The sequence below is a fragment of the Exophiala xenobiotica genome (assembly GCF_000835505.1).
Source record: "Exophiala xenobiotica strain CBS 118157 unplaced genomic scaffold supercont1.3, whole genome shotgun sequence".
Classification (NCBI taxonomy): Eukaryota; Fungi; Ascomycota; class Eurotiomycetes; order Chaetothyriales; family Herpotrichiellaceae; genus Exophiala; species Exophiala xenobiotica.
Window position 1 is genome coordinate 2,896,087 of NW_013562492.1, and position 22,450 is coordinate 2,918,536.

Consider the following 22,450-nt stretch of genomic DNA (forward strand, 5'->3'; position numbering starts at 1 on the left):
GTATTGGAGTCCCTTGTGCCCAGTGGAGGAACCCACAAAAACATCCCTAACTTCTCAACGGCGGTTTCTTATTGCCGCAGCTTGTTGGATCGAACTAATTGTATGTAGCGAGGATCTGTTCAGCTTGATAAAGTGTTGCATCATGGAGCCATTGACGGTAGCTCATTCAGACGCAGCAGTAGATCGCCACTATGTCCCTCTTGCAAAGCCTCGTGCAAGACATTTCTTCCCTCGGAACCAAACTACATCAACACTTGGGTGACGACACAGGCCACCTTTACGAAGCTAAGCCATGGAAGACCTATGATCAAGAGCTTCCAGATCGACAGGCGTGGGACTTAACACAAAAACTCATCGCTGATTGCGAAGAGCTGATCGCACTACTCACACCCACCAAGATCAAGCTCGTGACAGAGTGTGTCGCCAACAACAGCACCGTCGGCCTGGGTGTTGCCGCTGACTTTCGGATAGCCGACAAGATCATTGAGAACGGAGGAGAGGCCTCCCTGGCTCATCTAGCTCGTGTCTGCAACACTGACGAGCATAAACTAGGGTGTGTTATGCACATGCTCGTGAGCAGATTCATATTCACTGAAGTGGCGCCGGATGTGTTTGCAAACAATCGGCACAGCTACGAGCTGAGGAAGGAGACCGGCGCCACCGAAATGATGTTGATTGAGTGAGTCTCGATTCTTGCCAATGGCGTTCTGGAAGAGCACCTTACTGACATCGCCACTCCCCCAATCAGAACCAACGAGGGCTATCAAGCTGGTCTAGGCTGGTTACCGGTCATGAAAGATCCCGAGCGCATGCACGAGCATGATCCTGCCAAAGGCGCCTTCGCCGAAGCCTTCCAAGTCGACATGGGCGTGCTACCGTACCTTGGAACGCCCAAGGGTGCGAACCTACTCAACAATTTCAGCATCGGTGTCCCTTGGCTCTCCGGAATCACCGTAGTCGCCACCAGGACGGACATACCCTGGGACAAGTTTGGGTCAACAGTCTGCGATGTCGGCGCTGGACCAGGCGGCGTCATGCTTGAAGTCAAGCAGAAATATCCCCATCTGAACATCATCTGCCAGGAACTGGATCATATGATACCTGTGCTGCAAGATGTGAGTTCTTGGCGTCCCAGGCCAACCCAGGGACGTTCCCAGTTGCTTTTCCATGCCAACTCGACCCGGAAGACCGGTCGTAATATTGATACTGATCCTGGGAGTTCTCTAGACGTTCAAAGGTTACCAGGCCGACCTGAAGACAGGCAAGATCAAGCTCGAAGTTCACGACTATTTCACCCCTCAAACAACCGCCGCAGACGTCTACTGGCTGAGAGGCGTAGTGTAAGTGCATTACCGCGAGAGATTCATCCTGATTGCTAGTCTTTTTTTTTTCTTGTCGCGCTGATCCTGTGTAGCCGCGACTACGACGATGAAACCTCTGCGCAGCTCCTCGCACAGCTCGTTCCCGCGCTCAAGAAGAACCCCAAGGCCAAGGTACTTGTCAATGAGCTCATAATTCCCAGTCTTCTCACGCCACGGTCCTCGGTCGAAGCCAATACGCCGGCCTCCCAACGCTTGCCTCCTAATCAGTCTGGATATCCACAGGCATGCCACATGATGCAGCTTAGCACCATGGTTCTGATGGGCGGCAAAGAACGCACGTTCGGCGACATTGTCAAGATCGGTCGCGTTGCCGGCTTGCGGGTCAGCAAGTTCCATCAGCTCCGGATGTTCACAGGTACCATCGAGTTTGAGCTCGATAACGGCGTGGCCGAATCCGGAATGCAAATGTCAAGGCTGTGAAAATTCGAAGTGGTCTATTTCTTCGGTGTCTCATGCTCGAACTTAGGTCTCAAGGATTAGTAGTGCAGCTGCTAGTACCGTTGTAATGGGATCAACCACCGACAGCAGAGAGGTTGAAAATGTGGCTCTCGATCAGACTGGACGTTGTGACTGTCCAGGCTCCATTGCCCAATTCCTGATGTTACTGGACAATATTGCAGTAAGACTCACCATTAGTACTACTTAGTAGGAGTAGTTGAACCTCTGGAAACAACAAGAACATGCTATAATGCTGGACGTCGTGATGGATAATCTCCATAACGTCCTCGTCCTGGCCCTATCAAACGTCGGGAGCACACTTATTTGACCACGTAGTCTCGAGACTCACTACGGTAGCGGTACCGGCTTGAAACACATGTGGTTCGAGACCTCAAGCCCTTCTTGACTGGATGTCTTACTCGGCTCAAACCTCCTTTTCCTGTCCCCGTGACCTTGCCGGTTGACCCCGGCATCTGAATACTAGTAGTTAGTATCTGAGCGTTCGGACTGTGCACTCCGGCCCCATGGGTGGGGTCAGTCACACAGCACCCCACACGCTCGCAGCCTGCCGGCATCGTGCAAGTTCACGTCGGCAACAGCGGCGTAGGGCAAGCTACTGTCCAGCGAGGCCGCCACGCCAATGCAGCAAAAGGAGAATACTAGTATTGGTAAGTTATACCAAGCCAGAAGCCTTATCTCTGGTCTTATTTGGGTCCTCCCAAAAGCACTCTGGGAAATAACTAATATACTAGTGCTAGCATTACCGTACCTGACGAAGTTGCGACTGACCGTCAACATCCGACATTCCTTCGTGCAAAGATGGCCGTTGGTGACAAGGTAAGAAGAGCGCCTACTAGTATTTGCCTCGAGCAATCGACTAAAGAAACAACTTGAAGCTACAGACGAAAGACACCCATGTCGTCATCGTGGGTGCCGGACCCGTCGGCATGATGTGCGCCTCGAAACTATCCAACGCAGGGATCAAAGTGACGGTATTTGAAAAGGTCAGTCAGTTCGTCTCCCGGGGCTGTCTGTTTTGGGGACACGAACGAAACTCCCTCCTCTGACAAAAGAGCGACCCAGGACGCCGAAATCGACCCTCGACCCAAAGCATTGACATACACGTAAGCTTTCCCGTCCGGTTCGGTCTGCTGTTCTCCAGACAGAAAGAAAACCCGTGCTGGCGATTGACAAATCACAGTGCCCCTGTTCTCGCAGATCTGGCCAAGCTGGGTATCCTCGAGGATGTCGTCAAGATCTGCTTTGCCGATGAGCGGGCGGTCTGGACGTGGCGGACCCTTGATGGGAGCATCCTCGCCGAGATGCACTGGTCGCTTCTCGAAGATGTACGGAGACCGGACTTGCACAAGCCGTACACTCTACAGTGCGGCCAGCATCTGTTGGCCAAGGTCTTGATCGAGTACTGTCAACGCTTTGACGCGACGACCAAAGTGCTCTTTGACCACCGACTGGTCGACCTCAAGCAGACAGACGACAAAGTCACCGTGTCCATCTCGCGCTCTGGCGAGCAGGAGCCCTTCGAGGTCGAGGCAGATTATGTCATTGGCGCGGATGGGGGCAGGTCAGCAACTCGCAAGTTGATCGGCCAACACCTGGAGGGGTTCACTTGGGGTGAAAGCTTTGTTGCCATGAACGTTCATTTCCCCTTTGAGAAGTACAACTGGGGAGCGGCAAACTTCTTGATCGGCGGAAAGGAGTGGGCTGTTGCTGGAAGAACCGGGCCGGGCAGTGACCCCTGGCGAGTAGCTTATGGCGTTGAACCAGGCTTGACAGATGAAGAGGTCCTTCAGCGAGCTCCGGAGAGACTCAAGAAGATTTTGCCGGGGCCTGACGAGTTCCAGATCGTCCAGTGTGCCCAGTACAAGGTCCATCAGCGCCAGGTGGAACAATATAAGGTCGGCAGGGTGATGCTTGCTGGCGATGCGGCACATCTCAACAATCCCATCGGTGGGTTCGGCTTGACCACAGGAATGACGGACGCTGGGTGCATCTCCGACGCACTGATCGCAGTGATCAGTGGACAAGCGTCCGAGCAGACTCTCCAAGAGGCCTGTGAGATCAGGCACGAGATCTGGGCGACCATCAGCAATCCAGGCTCTCAGAACTTCAAGCGCATTGTTCAACAGGATCCGAGCAATATTTGCCAGGAGGATATGGGCTTTTTCAAGCGACTGAATGATGACGTGGAGTTCCAAAGGTCTGCTCTGCTCGGATCTTTGCGAATTCACACACCGCTTGGGACTTTTCCCAGCCAGCGAGGAAATGAGAAAGTCTATGGGTTGGTGGATTAGAGATTTTTCAGAGAAAACAACAAAGCCTATTCTCAGATCAGGGTCGTCATCCACCGGATCGTGCATAGATCTGCATGGCCGAGCCAAGTATCGAGACAAACCCCCATGTTTCGTGCTTGGTGAGAATCGAAGCCCAGGCGCGCATTATTTCGACGGAAAGAGGTAGTGTAGATTGGCACAGCGATGGGTTCGCTTCCTGTAAAGTCTGCCGCACAAGGCTTTGGACATTCTGTTCCTCTCGTGATAGAGGTACGGCATGCTCAGCAGCTTCGAAGGTTTCCAACCATTTGCTGAGGAATAAGCCTGCCCTTGTCAGCAACAGTGGACCATAGCCCGGAAGTAGCTAGCACTCACAACCGTCGAACCACGAAGAATAAGTTTGCGGGCTCAATTCTAGGGACCATCTCCTCGTGACAACATTTACGCCAGCTTTGACGATCCTTCGAAAGGCGTGGATAGCGAAAAGAGCCGCCGTGGAAGCAATTTCCGAGCGCAGAACACCACTGCAATGACTTCTCATGGCCTGAGCAATCCCTTGCGCGTCTTGACGGCAGATGACTGTCTTCACCTTCGATGTGTCGAGAGCCAGCATCACATGAGTAAGGCGAAGCAGATTCATCGAGTCTCTTGATAGAGCACCACTCTCCAAGTTCGACCCAGATGACTCTGCAGGGGGCTCAGCTTTCGTTGCCATCACCTGCCAGTCTCGTAGGGCAGCTTGGAACTTGGCGAGCCCAGGAAGGTTTTCGGACGGCGAGGATGATTGTCGTGACTGCCAGATCTGCTGTGAAAGGGCGCTCAGGACTACGTGACAGCCAAAAGTACTGCATCGCAAGCTATTTGTGTCTGAAGCAGACATCAGACTGCGTAGCGTGTCCTGGAACGAGGCTGAGGAGAGGTTCCTCCGCTTGCTCCAGGAGGCCGTACAGTTTGCAGTCCACAATCTCTCATCGCAGGGCAAGTCCATATTAATCTCCGAGTTCGTAATTACGGGCGGCACGTTGTACGCCAATGTCAAATCGTTGAAGAATGTGTAGATGACAAACTTGGTTCGTTTCGCGGACTCCAAATCGATCCACTCCTCCCATGATAGGGAGGGGTCTTGATTATCGTCAACCCACTTTGCACCTGGGTAACTGACATAGCGAACAATGTGGCCAAGGTTGGATTGGAATGCTAGGGATTCCTGGACTGCATCGAAATTGCTCCGCCAGACACCAAAAGCCATTGTGAAGAACAGTGACTGTAAGATCCATGTAGGGCGACCCTTGGCAGTGAACGACGTCTTCTCCATCTGGTTGAGTATTGACAGCCGAGCCGCTCGGTGCAGAAGCATTGCCACGTCTTTCTCCTCGTGATATTGTGCCCCCAAGGCCGCCATTGCAAGGATCAAAGATGGCTGCGCACTCTCGGTTGTGAAAGTGGGTACATGGATGCATGGGGCATGGACCAGAAAGGCATCGAAAAAGGCGGTAATATACCTCTCCATTGCCATGCAAGAGGGCACCCTAAACGTGTCCGGTACCCTAGCAAAGCTGAAGACGGCCTCGGCATCTTGCACAATGAGGCGCCTTTTCCCATCAGAAAGGCCGAAGGAGCTTTGCACACTGTCGGGCATCAGAGAGTATATGAAGTGAGCAGGATCGGTATCGGGGATGTCAGGATCGGGGTCCACATCAGTGCCAGGGCCGCCTGCGAATGGTGCGCCTGGCTCAATAGTGCCACTATCAGGGGGACCTTGATTCAACGGTGGTGATTCGAACGAGAATTGAAGTCCACCATTCGCTTCGTCCGCAAGGATTCCTGCCATCATCGAGGGAGTATGAAGCACCTGGTTCCCATTCATGTCCCTCAAGAGACTCTCAAAATCATAATGATCCAGGGCATTCCCATCCATTGGGTGGCCAGACACTGTGTCTCCCATGTTGTCTGGCAGGTGGGCAAATTCCTCATGGTTGTGTATTGTCTCTGAGTCAAAAGGGGAGCTCTGAGGTTGGAGTCCCAACTGAGGAAGTGCCATCTGGTTCGGCGAGATGCCTGACCCATCTTGGCCTGCAACAGCAGCATCATCGTCTCCTGCGCTCTCAGCTGTCGCGGCTTTGTCAGCTGCACCCAACTCGGGGTGACTGCGAGTAAGGTGTCTTTTTACGAGATCCTTGCGCGTGAAAGTCGCGTTGCAATGGACGCAGGAGAAGGGTCGTTCCTTTCGGTGTGACCTCTCATGCCTTATGAGATGCTCCGCTCGAGCGAATGCTTGTGAACATATTGAGCACTTATGTTGGCGACGCTCTCGTGTGCCGGAAGGAGCTCCGGTTGTACTTGTACGTGGCCTTTTCGACGGAGAGCTCCTGAGCGCAGTATCTTGTCTTGATGAATCCAGAGCCGCTGTTGACGACGAGATGTCGTCAGTAGTGGCTGTCCGTTCAATGCGTGGTCTGATGACGGCGTCACTCTGACCTGTGCCATTGAGGCTTGTTGAAGGCGATCCAAGCCTATTGGTGGGGGCACGCGGCCGTATCTCTATGGCTGGAAACCTGGTTGATCCAGCCTGACCAGCGCCCCATACCATAGCAGTGAGCATCTCGGTTGTTACTCTCCGTTGGATCGAGCAGATATCGAGAGAAGTGAAGTGGTGGGGTTGGAGTAAGAAGAGTCAAGGACGCTCGAGGTGGAAAGACCATTGCAGCCGAGAACATGGGTTGGAGATTCCGGAAGAGCCCTCGAGGTAAGTTCAGGGCAGTCGTTGTCTCTCCCGCAGCCCCCACAAGCTCCAGTTCCCACGAACTGCCTAAGTCTCTCCCCGCAATAGATTGACGGAGCCTGGTAGCCTCATTAAGTTAGGCACACTAAGCTGACCTCCACTTGTGGCCATGGCACGGGCTACCACTACCGTAGACCCTGGTGGCCTCCTAAGGAACAGGTGGTACTGTTGATGGCTTCGTAGGCTTCAATCAACCTCCTTGGATGAACATTGAGCTACGGTACTAGTAACCTCTGCACTTCCTACATGCCACCTGGTTTCATACTTGAATGTCTCGCCCTACTCCCACCAGCGTCTACCGCGCTGGACCACAATGTACAATAACGTATGGCGACGTGGTCTGCCCCAGCTTAGAGTCTGCTCAACTTCTCACAGTGACTCAAGATGCACAGTCTCCTCGTCCTTCTGATGATTCTCCACACTCGACGCAGTAGGATTGTTCGATCTGACGCACTCATAACGCTTGAATTTCAGTGCAGGCACTTTCTCCTCGAACATCTCGTCAATTTCCTCAAGAGTCCGATCTTTGGTTTCCTGACATACAGTTAGCGATAGAGCCCCCAAATGGCTTAGAGAGCGTACAGGAACACAGAAAAAGACAAAGATGAGGATACAAATATTCGAGCCGAACCAGACATAACCGTAGCGGCCACCCTGATACAAGGTTAGTTCATCTTGGTTTCCAGATCACTCTGAAGAAATCTTACCCAGTTAAGTTCCAAAGGATTCAGGAAATAAGGAGCAGTATAACTCGCGAGCCAGTTCCAGAAGAATGCGATGCCAATGGCGCTCCCCAGGGTATAGCCACGTAGTCGCTGGGTCGGAATCTCGCCGGCACTCAGGTAGACGTAGGGTGCGATGCAAAAGTTGTAGAAGAACAGATATATAATGGTAAAGGCGACCAACACCTTCCCAGCCGTGACGGTTAGAGTATTGTTGCGGTATATAACGGCGAGAATCAACATGCAGACTGCCTGGATCAAGAAGCCGGCTAGAAGAATTGTCCGACGGCCAATTTTCGTAATCACCCACATGGAGATGAGGGTGGCGACCTGCCAAGTGTCAGGACAATGGACCAGTGTAGACGGAAACAAGACAAAAGCCGCATGATTTGAACGACAAGGCCCTTTGGGAGGATACATACTAGCCCAGCTGCGGTCATGCCAATGCTCTCCTGGAATGCTGCAGTCTGCCCAGCCACGGCGAAGAAGTACGTTCCGTAGACGAGAAACATCAATGATCCCGACCCACCAAGACAAGTCATTAGTCCCCATGACAAGAGCGTTCGTCGCAGGTTGGTCCTGCGGAAAAGATCCAAAACTGCTACTCCGTGGACCAATGCCTTCTCCGCCTCGAGCCCACGTTCGATAATGGCTATTTCGGCATCAATGGCTGTTGGTGATGTGTGCTTATGGCGTAGTTTGATCAAAGCCTTGCTTGCCTTGCTTGGTTGATGGTGTTCCATCTAGACTTGTATATAAGTGAAGGCCCAATAAACTGCGAAAACGGAGCTCAACTAACCAACCACCTCGGACTTTCAGGCATAAACGGCAGAGCAACAGTAATGATTGTCGGTATAATCAAGAAGAGGCCAAGTGGAATGCGATAGGATGCCTTGCTCATGATGGTTGCGGTGTAGTTGTCGACAATACTTCCAATGAGCAGTCCCACACTGACCAGGACGTTGAACATTCCGAGAAGAGAACCACGCATATGAGCTGGTGCGCACTCGTGGATGTAGAGCTGAGGAATCACATCAAAGAGGCCATTGGCAACTCCAACGATGAGACGTCCTGCGTAGAGGGCCCCAAAGTCCTCAGCAACAATCATCAGGATAACCCCAACATTGTTAAAGACGATTGCAATGACAAGTGACCATCTTCGATTGACGTATCTTCCAAGAGGACCAGTACCCATGCAGCCGACGAGGGCTCCCAGCGACATGAGCGAGTTGATCAAGGTCTGAACTGTGGGATCGATGCCATAGCCGAACGTCGCCGTCTTGTCGGGGAATCCAAACACCATGAGGAAACCAGGCATAGCCTGCATGCCCGCGATTGAGCCGAGATCAATACCTGCGAAAAACAGAGTCAGGAAATGGCATGATCCGTAAGAGAGGGCATGATTAGCTAACCGAGCTGAAGACCACCAAGACAGGCGATGGAGCAATGGAAGAACGCCCGCCAGTGATGAAAGAAGCCCTGCTTGACAGGAATGGTTTGCGATGCATGAGCCTCGTCCGGCACCGCCGCGACATTGGCTTCGTCTTTGGACATTGTTGTGGCGCGCACTGAGATTTTGTAAGAGTATTTCCGTCGACTTGATTGAAAGTGAGAGAACTTGAGGGTCTGAGGCAGTAGCAGCCAGAATGTCCGGGTCAAGATATACGTTTCAACGACTGTACTGAGTGTAACCAACATGGGGTAGGTGAAGTTGTGGGGTGCATAATGCCTGGGGTCATGTCCAATATTCAGCCCACTTGTTTTTGGGGTTAGTCCTGAATCGATATAGACAATCACGGAGTTTGGGCTAGTGGTCTCAATGGACGCATGAGGAACTTTGGGTCGGAATCCGAGTCCTCGGGGGAATGTCAAAGAACAGCAGTAATGAGCGGTTTGACCACGCCGTGGGTATGAACACGATCGAAGCGCCCCACTAGCATACCAGCTTAACCCACCGTCCTTGACCCCAAGGAGTCAAGTCCACGGGTTGAAGCCGATAGACCACATGGCACTGAGGCCTGCAAGTCAGCAAGTCAGCCACCAAGGAACCGTTATGATAGGACAGCCTGCAAAAATGTGGGTTGAGTAAGAAGATACTTTCGACCTGTCGAGTTGTGAGGGCTGACTACAGCAGTGTAGGGTCATCAGCGGCTGCCGGGTTGGTCCTGAGGCTTGTCCAACTGAAGTTTTGGACAATCTAATTTCGAGCCTGGTGCATGACCGTGTTGCCATGAGAAGATCAACCTGTGGCCAGGTAAGGCTTCTCTCTCGGTAGAACTACCGTGGTCCTCGTCGCGACACCACTGTTATCGTGGCAGTAGCATGAACTGGATACGAGCGGCCCTCCTTACCGTCCATTTCCCGTAGATTTGAGAGCGAGAGATCAGGCAGTAGAAAGGCATGGCAGACCGGACCCGGGTAGTGTAAAAGAAGCCTTTGCTGGACCAAGCTGATAGCAGAGATCGCTCGAAGGGTTCGGCTCCGAATGCCGGAGGGGTCGTGATATGGACTGGAGTAGTAGAAGATGCGGGATGGACATGCCGGGTGGCTTCCTCTCTGAAGACACTGAGGACTTCAATTAAGCTGCCCCGCCTCTGTGTGTCCGGTTGCAAATCGTCAATCGGCTAGAACATACTGTATGAGGTGGATGTACAGCCTCGTGCAGAATTGGTGTGGTTAGTTAGTACCTACGTGAATAGTTCGTAGGTATTACTGCTATTTTCCAGCCCTCGACATAGCTACACCTAATCCAGGAGGGACGGATACTCCCTGTTGACCTTTCCAGGCTTAATCCCTAGACATCGCCTTGACGCCGCTGTTCGCAGGGGTCACCTATGGTTGGTAAGCTCGTCTAGGACATGCTGAATATCTGCGTATCATTCTGTTTCTTGGGCCAGATCTTGTCGGCACAACAGATCGAGTGTCGTTGTTGTGACCTGATCTCCTGCTTGCGTGGGACTTTACTTACGAAGCTGTGAGACCTGGTGATAGATGTTGTGGGGCCTTGATGGGCGCTGCAGGCTCGATGCCAATGCCTAACTTAGCCAAGTTAGAGGCTCGCCAGGCCAGCCACTAGGCTTCGTGGGGCTTCCAGTCTGTTGTTCCAAGCGTTGGTCCTTCCCCAGAGATACCAACTGCAAGCAGTAACTACTGTCACCCACACTGTAGTCCCCCGCACTTGCAGCATCACCTTTTCCTCGACGGTGGTTGTCTAAGCTAGGGCTCCAGCCGCAATTCTTTCCCACCTTTGTTTCGATACAGATGGCATGAATGTGAGAGAGTATTGCTTTTCTTCACAGAATGACCCCCGAAATGACCGAGCATGACACGATCCATGTCTCGGTGCAAGATCGCCTGCCTTCAGGCAAAGCCTGCCTAGGCTGTCGCAAACGAAAGAACCGATGTACCGGAGAGCGCCCAGTCTGCAGCTTTTGCCAAAAGCGCAACCTGGACTGTCAATATGCTTCTATAGTGCGAAGGAGCGCTGCAAATCAAAGGTCAGTGATATGTACGCGTGTCACCAGCAATAACTAAGGTAGGTGCATAGCTACGTCTGGTCGCTTCAAGAGAAGATCCGGCGGCTGGAAAAGGAGTCCGGGATCACACCGCCACCAAACGATCCTTTGGGGAGCCATGCAACTCCTACGAACTCTGATGAGACCGATGAACAACTCCGACAAAAAAGTGTCACCTACAGCAGGCCGACAACCTCCGTTCATGTTGTACTATCCCCAGCGAGGACTGGTGAGCATCAGGCAGAATCTATCATCGATGACAACTCCCCAGATGTCTTGGACTACAGTAAGCGCCACACGATGAGTCAGATATCTCAATTCTCTGAGCTGATGATTCTCCAGACCAGACTTCGGTGCAAACGACGGTCGGCGACCTCGTTTTTGCCTCTGAGCCGACCTCAGATGACATGCGAGGTTCCACGGCTAGCTCAGCCTCGTTTCCACCCAGAAAAAGAGCCAGGAGGGCAACCGTGATCCGGCGAAGCAACGAACTCGAACCCGAGAATTTCATTCTGCCTCCTTTTGTGCTCGCAAAGGAGCTCGTCGGGTACTTTTTCAGATACACATACCCCCTGTATCCGATACTGCATGAGCCGACATTCCGGGAAGACTTCGAAGCGACCTATCAGGACTCGAGCCAGCCCACCGCGGCCTGGCTGTCAATACTGAATCTAGTCTTCGCTTTCGGCTGTGATTATCTTGATATGTCTCTGCGCGATGCTTCGGAACTGGCCGAGACTTTCCACGACCGAGCATCGGAACTCATTCTCTCCGTATGTTTTCAGCAGAGCACTGTGCAGATCGTTCAGGCCTTGTTTCTCTTGACTGCTCATCTACAGAGCGATCTCAAAATGAACAAGTCATGGTTGAGCATTGGCTGTTTAGTCCGTACCGCACAGGGTCTTCGCATGAATCTAGATCCTTCAAGCCGGGACATCAGCCTGGTTGATCAAGAGATCAGAAAGCGCCTATGGTGGGGCATATACTCTGTAGACCGGTAAGCAGAAGGTCTCACAGATATGCGGTGCTGACAAGGTCCTCCAGATTCATCAGTCTGAGACAGGGACAATCGCCAGCTCTTATCTCAGAGAGTGCATGTACTGTCGGGGTGCCTCTGACATCTTGCGAGGGCATGTCAGAAGAGGATCTCAGCGCCTTCCCCGAGCTCCACCAAACACCTTGCCCAATATATCTCTTCAATGCAATGGTGCAACTCTCACATATGGTCGAATCCATCTCGACTCCCGCCCTGAAAGACTCGAATTCCTTGGTACAAATGTACACAGCAAGGTCTGACGGCCTACTGGACTTTGACGAGGTGCAGATGAGCATCCAGATTGCTCAAGTCGGCGAGCAAGAGGCCAAATTAGCAGCGTGGAAGAGGACACTGCCTGAGCATCTACAGTTTGAAGCAATCTACGAAGATGAGGAATGTCGACGTCAGTGTCTCATGCTCCATCTGCGCTACCTACATATTCGGCTGCTTGTTCATCGGCAGGTGCTGTCGATCGTCGTCAGGCAGGGAAGTCGGAAGGTGAACATGCCTCCACCAGGCTACTTGAAATCAGTCATCACCGCCAGCGTTGAGCAATGCGCCGAGTGCGCTAGCCAAACGGTTTCGGTCATAACAGGCAATCAGAACGCCAGAGCCATTGGCCCATGGTGGTACAACATCTCGCGTAAGGCTTTGACAGGAAGGAAATCTTGCACGAAGCACCGGCTAATCCATCGCTAGTGATGTTTACGGCTCTGGGCACTCTCTTCGCCGTTCACGCAAGTGCGAATTTGTTCCCGAGCATCGACGTGGAAGCAATGGCGGCGGCCATAAGTGACGCAAGTGAATCGTTGAGCCAATTATCAAATGTGAACCCCCTCATGGCCCGTTGCTCCAGGTACTTCGAGTCGTTACGCAGACGCATGGCAAAGGTTGCAAGTGTCCAGAAAGCGGACTACAGGAAAGGCAATCCACTGGAGATCTCAGTCCACACGGACAGCAATGTTGATACGCAGAATGGGCAAGAGGCGCAACACGGCGAGGTGGAACTTGGTGTAAACGCTGCCTCGGTCGGCTCAGAAAGTGGTGCCGGCTCCTTGGACGAAGACTGGACTCGTTTATTTCTTGAGCCTATGCTACCAGACTTCACAGACGATATCTTCGATATATAAAGCCCGAGGGGGGCCAAACCCAAGCCCAAGTCAGATGACGGAGATACAATCTTTCAATGAAACGTTGCTCCGCCTCCGCAATCGAATATCTGCCCAGTGATGAACTGCGCCTCTGGGCTTGCGATGAAATTGACAGTATGAGCGATGTCCTCGGGCCTTCCATGCCGCTTTACACATTGCTTCTTGATCAACATGTCAAAGAGGCGATGAGAGCCATCCGGTTGAACGTGATTGTTCCAGACCGCCTCTGTTCTGATCAAGCCCGGAAGAATGATATTGGCCGTGATGCCTGGCCCTGCTTCGACAGCCAGAGCTCTTGTAAAGCCCAGAATGGCCGACTTGGCCGCGACATAGACCGAAAGGCCCGTGTCCGGCAGCTGCAGCGTCCCCGACGATGTGTTGATGATTCGCCCGTAGCCGGCCTTCTGCATGTGCGGCAGGACTGCACGCGCGAGAAAGAAGCAGGCGTCCATATTGACGTTCATAATCCGCCTGTAGTCCTCTGTTGAATGCCCCAGGATCGGGATGAACGGATAGACGGCGGCAAAATGGATCAAGACGTCGATCTTGCCGTACGTTTTGACAACCTCGTCGATTAAGACATTTACCTGGGTGTCGTCACCGACGTTGCAGATCCGGTAATCTGCCTTGCCGCCGCCAGCACTGTCGATTGCTGCTTTGACCTTCTTCAGCTTGTCCTCCTGGATATCGACCATTACTACCGTGGCACCCTGGGAGGCGAACAATTTGGACGTCACCTCGCCAATACCTTGCGCAGCACCGTCGATAAAAACCACCTGTCCAGCATATTTGTCGGAATACACCTCGATAGGTGGGATGTTGGCACCAACTTCTTCCATGTCTGCTGAGCTGAGAATTACTTCTTGCTGGAAAGGGGACGCCGGGAGTATATCAGAGAACGCCCAAGTCGGGAAAGAAATACCTCCAGAATTATAGTACGAGCGTCCTTGTCTGATGTTCGGTACCGGGCCAGGTGTTTCTGCAGTGCGAATCGACGCTGATGGCAGATCACCGTGAAAGCCAGCCACTGACTCGAGCTAACTAGTTAGTTAGGCCGGGAAGCACAAGCACGATTCGCTGTTCAAGGCCCTGGGGACAGCTTCGGGCCACGGCTGCCGCTCCCTTTCTTCGAAGGGGTAGGCGCCTAACTTTTGCTGTGGTCGCCCGGAGAAGGTCCTCCAACAGAGGGTATACCACCTACCCCACCAATATCGAAGATTACCAAAGGGCGTTTCCACTGAGAAGAACTCTAGGTTGTCATGACCCTAGTGTGAGAACAGATTTGGCCTGAGCTTGTACCGCCATGATCTACGCTGCAATCACTTGTCAGTACATATTGGACTGCATTGTTCATTTCGCGTATAGCTGTGCTCGCACTCACGAATTCGGCCAACGGCGTCAATGAAAAATGGCACAGCTTCTTCAGTGGCCCTTGAACGTCGAACATTTCTCTCTGAACGTGCTTGTGTCGGTGGCAACCTCAGCATTACTGCTGGCTGTTTACTCGATCCGACGGTTTCGATGGCATTCGAAGTACAGGTTCCCACCCAGTCCTGCCGGGTGGCGTCCGTTCACAGGACATTCTCACTTGATGCCCAAGGAGTTCCACGGCGACAAGGCCAAAGAATGGGGTAAGGGCGCCGCATTATGCTTCTTCCGCGAGCAGACCAAATGGTGCTGACTGAGATTGGAGCCGATCAACTAGGCAGTGAAATGATGTATCTAAGGCTGGGAGGAGTCGACTGGATCTTCCTGAACTCGTCGAGGGTGGTGGAAGACCTCCTGGAAAAGCGTTCCTCGATCTACTCCAGCAGGCCGGCGTTCGTCATGGTTGGGGAGATCATCTCGCGGATGAAGAGGCTCGTTCTCCAGCCCTACGGGCCCCAATGGAAAGAACTGAGGAGAGTGATGCATATCCTTCTCACTGGCAGCTCTGCAGACTCATATCGGCCCCTGGAGGATCTGGAGTCAAAGGAAGCTATGTGGGAAATGCTGCATGAGCCGGAGAAGTGGTATCTCCATACCATCCGGTTTGCCGCGTCTTGTGAGTACTCATGATCCTTCCCGATCCATCGACACCCAGTAGGCATTACAGCTCATGGATACTTACCTACGTACCAGTCACCATCGGTATGATCTACGGTATCCGTCAGAAAGGACACTCGGAGCTTTTCCAGAAGGTTTCCGACGCTCAAGACGAGTTCCTGAGAAACAACGTACCAGGCACATGGCTTGTTGACGACTACCCCCAACTGCAGAAACTCCCAGGATTCCTCCAATGGTGGCGTCCATACGGAGACAAGGTCTACCGGACCACTCGAGACGCGTTCAAAGGCTACTACGAGCTTATGGTAGAGAATACCGAGAAGGGCATCCAGAAGGACTGTTTCGCGACAAAATTCTACAAGGAAACCGACTCAAAGAAGGGCGGCGGCTTCGACTTTGACCAGAAGCTCTTCACCACGGGCGGCCTCATCGAAGCCGGGAGCGACACTACCAAGAACCAGCTCAATATGCTTGTTGCAGCCATGGCGGCCGACCCGAATACATGGATTGCAAAGGCTCGAGCCGAACTCGACAGCGTCTGCGGCGCCAACGCAGAACGCCTACCGACGTTCGACGACTGGGACGACTTGCCTTACATCCAAGCCATCATGAAGGAGACCTTGCGGTGGCGACCCAACGTCAATCCGACCGGTTTCCCGCACGCCCTGATCAGAGACGACGAATACGAAGGCTATCGATTCCCCGCCGGTACCGTAGTCACCATCAACAACTGGGCCATCAGCTTGAATCCAAACGAGTATGATAACCCGACTGAATTCAACCCGGACCGTTTCATGAACGAGGATCTATGGAATCCGACAAAGGGACACTATGGCTATGGTGCGGGCCGGAGGACATGTGCGGGCTTCAAGGTCGCTCAAAACTCCATGTTCATCTTCTTCAGTCGCTTTATCTACTGCTTCGATGTCTACGAGGATCCGGTAAGTACATCAATTACTAGCAAGAACCTCTTAAGACGCAACCAAAACTGACCCATGGGTTGTGTGCCCTTCAGAACAATCCTATCGACACGTTCCACATCCCTCTGACTCCACCGCCTGGCAAGGCCAACGACCCACCCTTTCCCGCCAGAGTCAAGGTCCGCAGCGAAGCACATAGAGCATTGATACTGCGGGAATGTGAAAGTGCGACCAAGCAGTATGACTGAAGAACCGGAGTTGAAATCAGTTATGGTGTCATTGTCAAGTAGAAACGAAACACTGGGCATCTGACCGGAACCAGTCACTTTTCTCTAACTAAGTTAACTCGATACCTTCGTCGTTTTCACAGCTTCGGCACCAGTAGATAGCTCTCTCCAGCGAACTCGCCTCCCAGATGCAAGCGATGCATGCCTTTATTGAAGACGGGCTCTTGATGCTTGACATGTGGATTGTCCCACTCCGGCAGCGCCATGGTCTTGCCGGAAACCTGCAATCTCAATCCTTCGCCCTTTTCGTAGACCACGCCCATGGGCCATATCCCGATGTTCATCTCGACCACCTTGCCGGGCGGACGGACAAAATCTGTCTTCAGGTGCGGATGGTATGGCCAGTACTCAGTGGACTTTTCCGGGTCAATCTCACGATGTGACGCGCGCAAGATACCGGCTGGACCATGGTATTTGACTGGATTGACGTTCTTGACGTCCTTGACCGACTTGACCTCGGCTGGCAGCTCGTGAAGCGGAACATTGGATTGTTCCATCAGCTCGCTTTCGACGGAGAGCTTTCGCAGCATCACGTAGATATCCAGATCATCGTGCTCGAGGCAGGACACGAAGATCCGGAGCTTCGAGAAGCCGGCAAGCGTGGTCTTCTCGGAGAATGTGTAGTCGTAGGTGAGCATGTCGCGGGTCGTCGAATCGTAAGAGTGGATTTCGTCTCCGGATACGTTCGGAGCAGGAGCCGTGTCCAGGGTTCTGGACGGAGTAAGGAAGAGCTTGGTGTACTGGGTGCGCGGTATTGGGTAGTCTGCCTCGATTTGATCGTAGACAGGATACCGGTCTCCATAGCGGTACAGAGAAACTCGGACCTTGGGTGTCAATTCCCAATCATTTTCCTCTCCCTTCAAATATCGGGCAAAGAACCTGTCGAGATCTTCGACGGATCGGTGGAAGTAGTCTTCATACCACTCCTGGTGAGGGTGGAAGCGGAGCCATTTGTTCTCACTGTCGATGCCTTGCCAGGCGCGCACGGCGCCCACGGTGTGGAGCATCGATGAATAGGAGCCGAGGATGTAGGACGGCACCTTGATCCTGGAGAAGTCGACACGCTTGTTTTCCCAATACTTGTCGAAAAACTCGTGCTGGAAGGCCATCGTTGGCACGTCCTCCTGTCTTCCACGGCCGGGAACACCTAGAAGCACCCACTTCAGGAAAGGCGCCCATGGGATACCACCTCTTCGCATCATGTCGCGATAGAGGTCGCTGTATCCTTCCCAAGGAGCAATTGCCTTGAGGTGCGGCGGTTGTTGCATGGCCGCCCAGTACTGAGAAATCCCCAACCAGGAGTTGCCGGCCATGCCTACCGCGCCATTGCACCAGTCGAGTTGAGCACCGTACTCGATTATGTCGTAACAGTCCTCGCCGTCCTTGGGCCCAAAGAAGTATAGATCACCCTCGGAGTCGAAGGATCCTCGTGCATTGGGATCGAGAATCGCATAACCGCGCGCACACCACTCGTTGGGGTCCGGACCTTCAAACTTTTCTAGTCCGCTCTGTCTGCTCTTGGGCACGCCCACACGATAAGGAACGACATCCATCAGATTTGCGCCTCCGCCCCCTTTGCCGTAGGGCGAGTAAGGAACGATGATGGGGACTTTCTTGCCGCCTGTGTCTGCTGGGCGATAGATGTCAGCATAGATCTTGACGCCATCTCTGAGGACGATCTCGACATCCTTTTCGAATACGATGTCCAGGTCGAGAGGTTTGTTGTCTGGTGTCTTTTGCCATCCACGAGGCAACGTCTTTTTCTCGTAGCCAAGTGGTATATAAACGACGGCTGGGTCGCGATTTGGTTCATCTGGCGGTGTTGCATCCTGCCATGCCCAAGTGATACCTAGGTCAGGTGTTTTGCCTTTGGCGTAACCTGGCCATGATTTATCGACAGGCATGATGTAAGACCTGTCTCACATTGATCTGGGAAAGACCTTGATCTTTCTTCAGCGTCCATATGAGATACTGGACATCCACGGTGATATATCAGTGCTTCGTCCCTGTACATTCGCGTCATTGGCTGCCGCAAGCTCCACTGGGACAGGTTAGCCTATCAGAACCCCCCATGGCCCGGTATTGGGGTAATGTGGAAGGCAGGAGAGCCTCAAGCCGGCGCGGGTGCTTGTGCCGGGATCAGGTCTCACCAGCACAGCACATCCCGCATTCAGAAGTGGTGTGGGAGCGTTCCGGAGCCCTTCGGCAAGTAGAGAAAGACTGCTTGATAGGCCCGTGGAGGTGGAAGCGTGTACAAAGCAGAGTGTGCATGGCCTGGGGCTGCTGAGCCGGCCCCAGGTTTAGAAAGAATACTGATTGCAGGAATCAGATTTTGGAACTGCGTTTGCGCACTTTGCATAATAAGCCTGTCTGCTTCACCAACCACCAGTTTACTGTTTTCCACGGTATTTCTGGATCCGCTAGCACGAGATCGAAGTCCCGCAAGATCTGGGGGATCAACTTCGACATTTCCATCAAGCTGATATTCTTGCCTAAGCATGTCCGAGAGCCCACTCCGAACTGTTTGATCATCAGTGAAGGTGGCCGAGTACGATTTGACGTGCCAGCGTACCTCCAGAAAATACCTTTCCATCCGCTTCGCTGCCGTTTCAGACTCCAGCCACCGTTCTGGGCGGAACACTTCCACGTCTTCGCCGAAGACGGATTCGTTTCGGTGAGCCACCCAGGAGTTGATGCCTACAACAGCCTGTCACGCTAAGAGTCAGAGATGTGCCGTATAAAGATACGCAATAGAGCTTACTCCTTCTGGTAGACGGTACCCTAGAAGAATCACGTCTCCTTCGGGGACCACTCGACCCATAGTAAATCCAGTAGAAGGGTGAAGTCGCATTGCTTCTTTCAGCACCGCCTGAAGGTAAGGCATGGCCATGGCTTCTTTGTAAGTGACTGGATTCGATAGCTGGCCTACCGATTCCATTTCCGCAATTTCGGAGCGCAATTTTTCTAGCTTCGTCGGATTTCGGAGTAAGAAGTATACTACAGCCCTCAAGGCGATCGCTGTAGTGTCTGAGCCCGCTCCTGTCAGGACCATGCAGCTCTTATAAACCTCCGACATGGGAAAGTGCTCGGGCTTCTGATTGTGGATCCGCAAAAATTGCGTGACGAAGTCTGGGTGCGAGACGTTAACCTTCTGCCTGTCCTCAATGACGTTGCTGGCAAACCGCCTCAGACTCTCAAGTGGCACTCCGTCGGCAAATAGGGTTGACATGAGTTTCGTAAAAGGCGCATGAAATTCTGGGATAACACCCATCCATGAAGAGTAGGACAGGAATCCATCCAGAACGCTCATGATGTCGCCGATGTCTTCTCCCCGATCTAGGAATCCAAATCGTTTTGCAAACGTAATTTCGCCAATCACGTCAAACGCATAACATTGAAGCCAGTGCCCAAGATCAAAGACTGCAGCTTTCTCTGCGAACTCGGCCAACCGGGTTTCGAATACCTGTACACAGTTGCTGATGTAAGACTCCATGGCGGAGATTGAAGTCATTGAGAAACTGTTGGCAACCAGCCGTCTTTCGCGCGCATGTCGTGCAATGTCTGTGTCAGTGAAGATAGAGTGATGACCTGGTGCGTCGGACGCTTTATACCATGAGGACTTGTGGAAAGTCAGCCATACGGCGATTGATACAGGTACTTGGGTCGAACCTTGACGAACTTCGTCCCGTGGCCATAAATGACACGGAGGCTCTCTTCCGGATCATCGATGCTGACTTCATTGGGGCCAATTCTCACGATCGGTCCTACCAGTCGAGTAAGCAAATAAGTCCTCGTTGTTGTCGGTCTCATCTCACCATATCTATTGTGAAGATCAATATTCGTCCGTTCGAAGTCACCCCTCAGCGTTTTCTGCAGCTTCCACAAGCGGGTGAAACTGGCAAGGAATGGGCCAGGTACGCTTCGAAGTGGCGTGGCATATCGTACATAGATCAGATAGCAAAGTATTGCCACGGGCAGAAGAGACACGCAGACATAATAATTGCGGAGGCTGTTCGGAAAGAGCAACCCACCTTGAGCCAGCATCTTGAGCTCAGGTGATGCAGTAATCAGTCAAGAGCTGGCTTGTTGTATCATCGTGGTGAAGAAGCCTTCGTCTAGTTATGAAAGCCGATTCAGGTTTGTTTTCTCTAATGGGCCTGATGCTGGCCTCATCGCAGCGCCCAGAGCCGTCGAAATGATTGGGTGCTCCTCAAGTGGGCTGAAGGGGCCTTCGGGACAGCTGGACCGAATTTGCTGTCTTACCCCAACATTGCTGGGAATAGCTTGCTTGCCGGGAGGAGCCAACGGAAGCGCAAAAGTTTCAAACTCGCCGTAGTCGCTGCTGTATTGCCAGATCACCTGAGGATTCATGTCTGCTCAGTTAACCGACGGTGGACTGCTTCATAAGAGGAAGACAATTTTCGATTCAATGAAGAAGAAGCAACCAAATTCAGCCAGGCCTTAGTTCTTGGCACCGGCCACCCCTGAAACAGCCGTCGAGCCTCCGGACATCAAGGCTGCCGTCTCAGGGGCAAAAAGTGGCGAGCCACAGGTGACAACGGCAAAGGTCACCACCACCTGCGAGTATTTGAAGAGCTTTTGTCCTTTACAAGCAAGCGCTTTGCCTTCGATGTACCCTTGGTAGGGCATAACTCAACAGGATATCCCCGCGAAAAACATTTCGCTATGTCTCGCTTGGATATACCCCACAGCCATCGGAGCAACAGACCCCGGAGATACATCAACAGCGCAACCAACAGGAACCCGAGCAACGTATCATACTATCCAAAGATGTCTCTTCCGTGCTTCCTGACATAATCCTCCCATGTTGAAGCTTTCGGGAACATCTGTAACGTTTCGGCCTGATCACGGACCCCTGTTTCCGGAGGGTGCTATTTCACCCCAGAGTCAGATTACAACCACAGTATCGGAGCAAGTAGCTTACCGTGATATAGTACCTTGTCATCCTGTACAAATCGACAAAGATCTCCCCTTGCTCCTGAGTCTTCTCGAGTTCTTGGACCGTACACTCGCGCGGTCGGACGTCTAGGCCCGTGACTCTTGAAGCAGCTGCTGCCATCTCCCTCGTGGTCAACCACTCGACGACCAGCTTGATATCACGGTCGAGGTATCTATCTGGGTAGAGGAAGACCTGCGTAACCCAGGAACCAATCTCTGTCCCACAAAAAGCGAAGAACTTGGAGTCTGGGAGGATCGCGTTAAAGTTAAGCTCGTAGAAGGTCTCACCAGACTTGGGATCCGTTCGCCTGCTCGGTCGGAGCTGCTTCTCAAAGTTCTCGTAGTAAGCGGCCGTGTAGATGGACGTCCTGCCCAGGCCAGAATCCAGTAGGTAGTCGTTTACTCGGGCTTTCGAATCGAAATGCCAGATGTCGAGCTCTCCCGAGTGTTCCATGGTAGACCACACGAAATGCTTGACCCTTTCTGCCTTCGCTGCGTCAACCATGTTCTTGCCATGTCTGGTCTCAGCGTCCCATCCATGTTCCCAACAATTGGTCACACCGTACACGCCGTAGCAGCCACGAAACGCCTCGCGAAGACTCTGGACATCGTCCAACTCGGCCCGCACAACTTCAACACCAAGGCCGACGAGCTCCGTCGCGCTGTCGCTGTCAGGGCTCCGAGTCAGTCCACGCAGCTGAAATTGTCCTGTTTCGAGAAGATGCCGCACCACGGATCCTCCCTGCAGACCAGTGGCGCCCGTGACGGCGATCAGGCGCAACGCGGCGTTATTCGTTGCCATGTGAAGAGCGAGTATAGTCACTTGAGAAGTACGTTGCTTCAGCCGTCGTCGACAATAGTAGCAATTAACTTTTCGTGAAATGACCTTTGCCATGGCACCAAGCTTCCCATGGGCCGGGT

At 52.8% G+C, this 22,450-nt stretch overlaps 9 protein-coding genes across 9 annotated transcripts; 4 read left to right on the plus strand and 5 right to left on the minus strand.

The window, feature by feature from the left end:
• Window positions 1-191: 191 nt before the first annotated feature.
• Window positions 192-1,802, plus strand: PV05_05288 (uncharacterized protein; the record flags this gene model as incomplete). The annotated part of the gene is made up of 4 exons (XM_013461778.1): window positions 192-679; window positions 749-1,115; window positions 1,228-1,340; window positions 1,415-1,802. The coding sequence occupies 4 exons, from the start codon at window positions 192-194 to the stop codon at window positions 1,800-1,802; spliced, it is 1,356 nt and encodes a 451-aa protein (XP_013317232.1).
• An 837-nt stretch (window positions 1,803-2,639) lies between these two features.
• PV05_05289 (uncharacterized protein) lies at window positions 2,640-4,132 on the plus strand (the record flags this gene model as incomplete). Its single annotated transcript, XM_013461779.1, has 4 exons — window positions 2,640-2,657; window positions 2,717-2,824; window positions 2,904-2,944; window positions 3,022-4,132. The coding sequence occupies 4 exons, from the start codon at window positions 2,640-2,642 to the stop codon at window positions 4,130-4,132; spliced, it is 1,278 nt and encodes a 425-aa protein (XP_013317233.1).
• Window positions 4,133-4,178: 46 nt separating this feature from the next.
• PV05_05290 (uncharacterized protein) lies at window positions 4,179-9,313 on the minus strand (the record flags this gene model as incomplete). Its single annotated transcript, XM_013461780.1, has 8 exons — window positions 4,179-4,435; window positions 4,487-6,258; window positions 7,348-7,427; window positions 7,476-7,547; window positions 7,601-7,945; window positions 8,038-8,358; window positions 8,415-8,968; window positions 9,028-9,313. The coding sequence occupies 8 exons, from the start codon at window positions 9,311-9,313 to the stop codon at window positions 4,179-4,181; spliced, it is 3,687 nt and encodes a 1,228-aa protein (XP_013317234.1).
• A 1,972-nt stretch (window positions 9,314-11,285) lies between these two features.
• PV05_05291 (uncharacterized protein) lies at window positions 11,286-13,296 on the plus strand (the record flags this gene model as incomplete). Its single annotated transcript, XM_013461781.1, has 4 exons — window positions 11,286-11,416; window positions 11,473-12,127; window positions 12,175-12,809; window positions 12,866-13,296. Exons 2-4 carry the CDS (start codon window positions 11,538-11,540, stop codon window positions 13,294-13,296), a joined length of 1,656 nt encoding a protein of 551 aa, XP_013317235.1. The 5' UTR covers window positions 11,286-11,416; window positions 11,473-11,537.
• Window positions 13,297-13,349: 53 nt separating this feature from the next.
• On the minus strand, window positions 13,350-14,156 carry PV05_05292 (uncharacterized protein; the record flags this gene model as incomplete). Its single annotated transcript, XM_013461782.1, has 1 exon — window positions 13,350-14,156. The coding sequence occupies one exon, from the start codon at window positions 14,154-14,156 to the stop codon at window positions 13,350-13,352; it is 807 nt and encodes a 268-aa protein (XP_013317236.1).
• An 808-nt stretch (window positions 14,157-14,964) lies between these two features.
• On the plus strand, window positions 14,965-16,531 carry PV05_05293 (uncharacterized protein; the record flags this gene model as incomplete). The annotated part of the gene is made up of 3 exons (XM_013461783.1): window positions 14,965-15,361; window positions 15,439-16,304; window positions 16,379-16,531. The coding sequence occupies 3 exons, from the start codon at window positions 14,965-14,967 to the stop codon at window positions 16,529-16,531; spliced, it is 1,416 nt and encodes a 471-aa protein (XP_013317237.1).
• A 60-nt stretch (window positions 16,532-16,591) lies between these two features.
• On the minus strand, window positions 16,592-18,597 carry PV05_05294 (uncharacterized protein). The gene has a single exon (XM_013461784.1). It carries the CDS (start codon window positions 18,472-18,474, stop codon window positions 16,648-16,650), a length of 1,827 nt encoding a protein of 608 aa, XP_013317238.1. The 5' UTR covers window positions 18,475-18,597; the 3' UTR covers window positions 16,592-16,647.
• Window positions 18,598-18,895: 298 nt separating this feature from the next.
• On the minus strand, window positions 18,896-20,614 carry PV05_05295 (uncharacterized protein; the record flags this gene model as incomplete). The annotated part of the gene is made up of 5 exons (XM_013461785.1): window positions 18,896-19,090; window positions 19,143-19,277; window positions 19,332-20,189; window positions 20,240-20,334; window positions 20,386-20,614. 5 exons carry the CDS (start codon window positions 20,612-20,614, stop codon window positions 18,896-18,898), a joined length of 1,512 nt encoding a protein of 503 aa, XP_013317239.1.
• A 737-nt stretch (window positions 20,615-21,351) lies between these two features.
• On the minus strand, window positions 21,352-22,331 carry PV05_05296 (uncharacterized protein; the record flags this gene model as incomplete). The annotated part of the gene is made up of 2 exons (XM_013461786.1): window positions 21,352-21,462; window positions 21,516-22,331. 2 exons carry the CDS (start codon window positions 22,329-22,331, stop codon window positions 21,352-21,354), a joined length of 927 nt encoding a protein of 308 aa, XP_013317240.1.
• Window positions 22,332-22,450: the final 119 nt, after the last annotated feature.

Bases quoted from the DNA above. Each gene is read 5' to 3' on its own strand.
- PV05_05294 (XM_013461784.1), bottom strand. From the start codon at position 18,474: ATGCCTGTCGATAAATCATGGCCAGGTTACGCCAAAGGCAAAACACCT.